The sequence below is a fragment of the Ochlerotatus camptorhynchus genome, unplaced genomic scaffold, assembly GCF_037179485.1.
Source record: "Ochlerotatus camptorhynchus isolate MF236.1 unplaced genomic scaffold, CSIRO-AGI_Acam_v1.1 ptg000008l, whole genome shotgun sequence".
Taxonomy (NCBI): domain Eukaryota; kingdom Metazoa; phylum Arthropoda; class Insecta; order Diptera; family Culicidae; genus Ochlerotatus; species Ochlerotatus camptorhynchus.
Window position 1 is genome coordinate 1,094,883 of NW_027040500.1, and position 7,356 is coordinate 1,102,238.

The following is a 7,356-nucleotide window of genomic DNA, read 5'->3' on the forward strand; positions in this document are numbered from 1 at the left end:
GCACTTCGACACAAACATTTACCCGACAAACGTTAAGCAAAAATATTGTCAATACTTTTATATTGATGCAAATATGAATACGAATACGAATACGAATACGAATATATTGACGCAAAATCGCTTTTAGCGAACCCCACACATATCAATATATTGATGCGAAGGGGAATTATTGACAACAGTATTGATGATGTGGATGCAGAAATATGGTCAATACTGATGTGTTGACGTCAATATTGAATGTATTGACGATACGATTATTGTATATAAAAGCAATCGTGTAGGGTCCACAAAAAAAAATTTGATTTCATGTTTCAATATTTCCCCTCATTGTCCCTTTCTGTTTTACTACAGCAGCAGATGGAGCTATAGTCGCCAGTGCTGTAAATTTTCATATCATTCGATTGAATATGAACCACTACAACCATTCAATCAATTCTGTGTAAACGAATTCTCACATGATCATAATTAGAAGAGCCCCTTTCTCATTCGAAGCTCATTGTCACTGTCAATTGAGTCACTCATGGCGGTAAGCTCCAACTCTGATTAACTTTTAATACCGTCCCTGTTTGGATGATCTACAAAATGTTTGCATAAAGTAGTGTTGATTAACTCTGACGTCAACATCAAAGCAGTCGGACATTCTTGATCGGGATTTAATCCGAGGATAATACCGGTTGGAGCTTACCACCATCAGTATCATTTGATATACGACAGTGGAGTATGGAAGAAATCCAGGAAAATGGTCCCGAACAGACAAGTCGACCCGATGTCGGATCAATGTAAGGCTAATTTAAGGTCGATGTCGACCCAATGTCGTGTTAATGTCGGGTCAATTTTGGGTTTATGTCGGGTCAATGTCGGGTCAACATCGGGTTGGGGTTTGATAGAAGTCAGGTTGGTGTCGGGTTGGCTTAGCTTTTTCGCCGGAATGTCGACCAGAGCTCCGTTTGTGTGTAGGTTACACTCAATCGAATGATATATAGCGTTTCTCAAATGAGAATGATCCATGCCTTCGTCAAATGACTAAGCAACTGATATCACCCATTCGGAGGAGGTCCCCTTTGATAGCGAATAGCTACTTTTCTCATTTTCATCAAAAATGTTCAAATGATTTTGAGAATTTACAGCACTGATAGTCGCTATATTTATAGTCTGGCGCATGGTGGGTATATATATGGTGATACAGCTTTGTCACTATATAGGCGATGAGGTCGCGGAGGGAAAAAGTGCGGTTTTAGAGCAAATTGTAAACAAACTCGGTCGCTGTTCTATTTAAAAATCCAACATGGCTGAATCATGAATTTGACACATTAGATCACCTATATGAAGTCACCTTGGTCTGGCGAATAGAATCTCGGGAACCAATTGAGCTGTCAAATAACGGAACCAATCAAGTATATCACGACCAACAACAGAAAACAGCACATCAGATTTTGCGAACAAAACTTCGGAAATCCTCTTCTCGTGATTCAAGGCATGCCTACTAGACTGATGCAAAATTTGCCTTTTTCGCTCCACAGTGCTTAAATGGTTTCAAATCGGGTCCTGATTAGCCTCCAAATGTTACAACTCATTCGGTTAGAAACAGACTTCGCACAATCCATTTGAAGTTTACATGTAAATTACTATGGGAAATCTCATTTTTTTGTTCATTGCCTTCTAGTCTTTTTCCATATTGAGCTGCAAAACAGTTCGATAGCCATTATTATAGAAAATTTTTTCATCTACAACTTTGCTGAAGATCATTTCTATGTAAAACGAGACAGGAAAAAGTTATTAATTATTTAATAGATTGGTAAACTTATGACATGATCAAGCAACTGCTCTGTAGGCAACACTGTATTTTGCAGTGTGACATAGTAGCCATGATTGTTGTGTCCTATTCAACGCCTCAAAAACACCAATGTTGCCTGCTGAGCAGTTGATTGAGCATGATCATAAGACATCAGTGCATTGAACCATTGATAACTTTCGATCCTTGCATTTAATCAAAAAGTGAACTTCAGCAAAGTTGTAGCTGGGAAAATTTCCTACAAGTACAGTTGGAAGATTTTGAAGCAGACCGATATGGTGAATTATTAGATATACATGAACAAAAATCTTAGTTTTACCATAGTAATTCCCAAACAAACTTCAAATGGTTTGTGCCATCTCAGTTTCTCACCAAATGGGTTCAAATTTTGAGAGGTTATAGTCAGGATCAGATTTGGAATCGTTTAAGTATTGTGGAGCGAAAATTTCAAATTTTGCATCACTCTAATGCCTACGCAAACCCACACCATCGTCGGGTTGGGGAAAGTTTCCCCTTTCCGATCAAATGTGTGTTTATAAAAGTGGATAGTACCTTTGCAACTGTTCGGTTACAATATATTGAATTGGTTCCGCTTTTTGATAGCTTGAAATTCTATCCGCCAGGCTATAAATATAGCGACTATAGATGGGACCACAAACGAAGTGACAGACGGAGCGGCTCGAAAACTTTGGTGACTAACCTGCTATTGCAATTTTTCAGTGTACCACATGGCAATACCACTACTACTGGATAGTACCATATGGCAACACTACTACTGGATTGTACTAGCATTTTCACCAAATGTATTGGCGTTGACGGCGACTCTGTAGCTCTTTACTCCTATGAGAAAATCCATAAGCAAACGTCAGACTGTGCGTGAAACATGGCGTACTTTGTACTATCCTTTCACTCCACCGAAAATTCCCATAAGAAACTGTCTATATTTGCTGGAAGGACAAATTTTTCGACGGTGCCGTCAACGCCAATTAGAATGTATTGGTTCTATCTCTTTCACTCTACTTAAAACTGAAATGCATAAAAAATGACAAAATGATACACTCTTTGCACACTGTTGAAGAATCCGAGGGGGGCGACACATCTAAATCTCAATTCTAGATGCTCAAAAAATCTTACACTAGCGAATAAATCTTCGAAAAATCTTCTTTCATTTCTCGCATCTACTTGCATCGCGCATGATCTTTTTGCAGGAAATCTTCAATATCGTGATAAATCTTCTTTCTATCTACTCAGCGTACGCGCAGCTAGCCACAGCAAAACACAATATTTCCTGCATCGTAGATAGAGTCGTCCCCCTCGGAAGAATCATTGTACACAAAATCAACTTTGTTCAAATCAAAACAAAAAAACTAACCCATCTGGTGGATGATGGCACAAGCTTCCAAGAAAATTCTATTACTGTGAACCACATTATTTTAATATATTTCTTCGCCAGTTAGTCGTCTGTCACTTCGTTTGTGGATGGGACCTCCCAAGTAACAATTTTGGTATTATGAAGTTTTTGTAGACCATGATTTAGACTTATAGAATGCTATAAAACCTCTATAAAACTGGAAATGTTACTTGGGCTGTTAGTGTTCCTCAGCACCTTTTGTCAAGGTGGTTGTGATTTGACGCCGAATAGATTTCTCTGACGTTTGTGAATTGCACAAGTGTTAGTGCAGAACTTTGGGTAAACTCAAAGGTTTTCTTGTACTAATACTTATAATTTACCCTAAGTTCTGCACTAATACCAACAATCAATACGAAACTAACGATTTTAAATTGGCCCACTACTTGACTAGCCTATTGGTCCCAAGCAAATCGATTAACGTACTCCATTCTAGTCAAAATTCCAGTACTACACTATGTTTGTTTTGATTTTATATGAAAGTTTGACAGATAAAATCAGGGGTTCGTAGATTTTCCTATGTTTCGAGGAGTGCATCGATTAGCTTGGGACCGAAGAGAGTACCAGAGCTGAGCCAAAGTGTTGAGCACGTTTCTTCGGGGCCTTCTGGTCTTAGAGTTACCTCTATGCTAATACTTGTGCATTTAACAAACGTCAGAGAAGTCTATATTACATCAGATACGACAATGTTAGTGAGGAGCGACCCTGTATTGATGACCCCCCGAAAATATTGACATGAACACATTGACGAAACTTTTGTCGTAAGGGGTGCTCTTTAGAGAAGTCAATTGACCTTTCTGACGTGGGTTACACGCTCAATTGCGTAAACCCATTTTCATGTGCGAAGTTTGCTATCGTCACTTTCACTTCAGCAAAAAGTTTGTTTGTTTACTGTTATCCTTACAATCGGACCATCAATATTCGCGCAAATAGTAAACAATCTAAAAATCGGTAATCTGAGAAACCTTATTAATGTTCACCTTATCGGTATAAAGTTAGAAAATCGGTAAAAAATACCGTTAAATCGTTATATCTGGCAACGCTGATGGCATCGTTGATCTGGGACATGGCGTACGTTCACAGCTGATCCACAGAAAACCTTTTACTAAAAATACCTTGCATGAATTTGACAAACGAAAAACTCATAGCAAAACGAAAGATGATTAATTCATGCAGCAGTTATATTCCAAACTTGCCTTAACGTGTGCATTGTATGTTCTTATTTAGCAGAACATTTCAAGAAGTTTTACAATTTGATGTTCTGAATTCTATGTTTTTACATAGCAAATTTAAAAGAAAGTTAGATGCCGAAAGGTAGTATACGTATTTCAAATGTTGAAAAAATATAAAATTTCTCAAATATGATACTGGTCTCAGCATTTGATTAAGAAAATTCTAGTGCATTTGTTAATCAAAACAAAAATAGTTAAAATCCTCTGTCGCAATCGCAGACAGCAAACGACGAATCACCTAAACTCGTCGTTTTTGATTATCCGGTCGGCATCCCAGGCACTGCATTGCGCTTGTCCCTCATCCTCCACAAAAAACACGACAGAGGAAAAGTGTGCTGCCAAAAGTGAAGTGACATCCGACAAGAAGACCGAAGAAAATTATCTAACCATCCTCGAGGGCAGTGTGCATTGTTTTGGCTTGAGTTCGGTTCAAAGCCTGAGTGGCCGCCGCGATGCGAAAGTATCAGCAACTGGCTCTGGTCCTTATCTCTATCAGCTGCGTTGCAATTCTGCTGGTTTACAAAAGTGAAAACAATCGGCTTAAATATGTTCTGGAGGTGGTTAATATTTTCGGCCGAAGTGATGCCGCTTCACTGATCCGCATTGACAACAGTAGCCGCTATCGAGCGGTACCGTATGACTTCGATAGTCCACTGCCGGGTTGGCAGCGAGTGGGAGGTGATGTGTACGTCTATTCGGCCTACTGGCAAAAGAACGACCTGGAAGCCGGTGGGACGGTTGTCAGCTTGGCGGTCGGACTGGAGCATGCGGTAGTAAACTTCAAGTGCCAAGTGCAGCACGGCGGAAAGGATGTAGTTCCGGGCAAGTTTTACTTTATTCGACTGGATAATCCGACCGGTTCAGTGGCGGCACCAAATGGGGAGGTGTTTGTGATTTACAAGTTTCTCTGTAAGGTCAAGAGAGATTTCGGTCAACCTACGGAGGTGATCCTCACCGATTCGATGCATTCGATCAAAAGGTAAGGAAATAGATCTTCTCATTGATGTTGATTACCTATTTTATTTTAAACCACATTGCAGATACATCCCGTTGCGAGTAATCGAAAGCAAGTCAATTCCACAGAAGATGACCATAACTGCTTGTGTTGATTTGAACAATTACCTGGAATTGGACGATGAATTCCGCAAACCGTCAGCTGTGTTGCAATATTTTCTTCATCATCAAATCGTTGGTGTGGACGATTTCATCGTTTATAACAGCAATGCTATGGATTCGATAACAACAACCACCCTGTACAATCACGGAATCAAAATCAATCTGCTGCCTTACAATTTCCCCTTTGACCTGTACAGTAAACAGCAGAACCGCCAAATAATTGAGCTGGACTGTCTAATGCGGAACTTCAATGCAGCTAGATACACTTTCGTCGGTGCCATAAACGAATACATTTATCCAAATTCAAGGCTTCGCAGTAACAATCAGTTCCTGAAGTATGCCGGCAAAGTTTCGAGCGATGTGACTCAATTCGCAATTACATCGAGAACAATTTGCATTGACAGCAGGAAGAAGATATTCTCCGATAATCTACTCTACGATGTAGAAGCACGGAGCGAACGGTCATTCTACATTTACCGACCTCAGGATTACAATCGGACGGGGTCTCAAGACGCTGTTAAATCCTTAAGCGTCGATGGGAACGTGTTGTTCGTGCATCGATACGTCGAAAAATGCATTAGCAAATCTGATTTCTACGATTGGTCTACCATCCTAAATAGTGAATTCCTCCAATACGTAAACGAAGTCGGAAAGGAACTGAACAAGTTGATCTACCGATAAGCGAACAGATCACAATTTTACTATGTCCAAAGATGTTGATCAACTCAATCAAATCATCATGAGTCCCCGAGGGACGCTCTCGCATTGCAATACTTTCTACTTAGATGTTTGTTCGTTATTTAATTTTCATGGCTCTTACGCTCAACTCTCTTAAGTTTCGCACAAACTGTCATCTATGTTCTGAATTCCAATTTCAAAGAATAGCAACAATGGAATGCAGAATCTGGTTCTTTATAATCAGAAGAAATCGGAAGCACATCAATTAAATATGCACAACGAGCTTTCGTCTTAAAAATGACAGACACAAAATATGCTAAAATCGTGAATGAGATTCATTCAACTGGCCTACAAATAGTAATGAGCAGAATGATAATCGACCGCCTGAATCAACATGCGTGGATTGTATAGGTATCGGAAAACAAAACAAAATAATGGCGACTTCTCACAATAAAGTAGTGGATTGGTAATCAACGATTTTAGGAAACATAAACGTAGATTTTTTTACACTTTTGATATGGACTTGAATAGCTACAAATGAAATCATTAAACGGTTTGTAAATTACAATGTATCAATAACACTTTTAATCCATTTCAAACAATAAACTTTCAGATCCTTGAATAAAATTATTCGAAAACACTTGAGTGCTTTTATTAGTAGATTGACGATAAGGTTTAGAGCATGTGAGAAAGTCTATGTACCGAGTGAAACCGAACTTTTTGTCAGTGGCAGTCAAACCTAACGATACTTACCTTACCAGTCAGGCTGAGAAGGCCTGGGTGTACTTTGCTATACACAGCAATCGTCTCCATTTCACTCGATCCATTGCTCCACGTAGCCAGCCTCGCAGCGATAGGTCGATAGGTAGGGTCCAGGTGTGGGAGCTGCCTCCCTGGCGTCGGTAGCATTGGTGCTCAGCACGGCAAATAAGATCGACGGAAAATAAATCAAGAAAAAAAAGGCTCCACCTAATCGGTCCACCTACGCGCCTCTTCGCCTCGTTCCAGTCGGTTCGTTATCGAGTACCATTTTCACCGGACTTTCGTCCGCCATGCTTAAGTAGGTGCCCAGTCCACCGTAGTCGCCCGTTTTTTGCGGTGTGAACGATGGGTAGTTCTTCCGTCTTCGA

General features: G+C 39.9%; 1 protein-coding gene across 1 annotated transcript; it reads left to right on the forward strand.

Annotated features, from left to right (window-relative positions):
- The first annotated feature begins 4,609 nt into the window (after positions 1 to 4,609).
- On the forward strand, positions 4,610 to 6,864 carry LOC135698028 (uncharacterized). Its single transcript, XM_065217901.1, has 2 exons — positions 4,610 to 5,411; positions 5,473 to 6,864. The coding sequence occupies exons 1-2, from the start codon at positions 4,885 to 4,887 to the stop codon at positions 6,227 to 6,229; spliced, it is 1,284 nt and encodes a 427-aa protein (XP_065073973.1). The 5' UTR covers positions 4,610 to 4,884; the 3' UTR covers positions 6,230 to 6,864.
- The last annotated feature ends 492 nt before the right edge of the window (positions 6,865 to 7,356 follow it).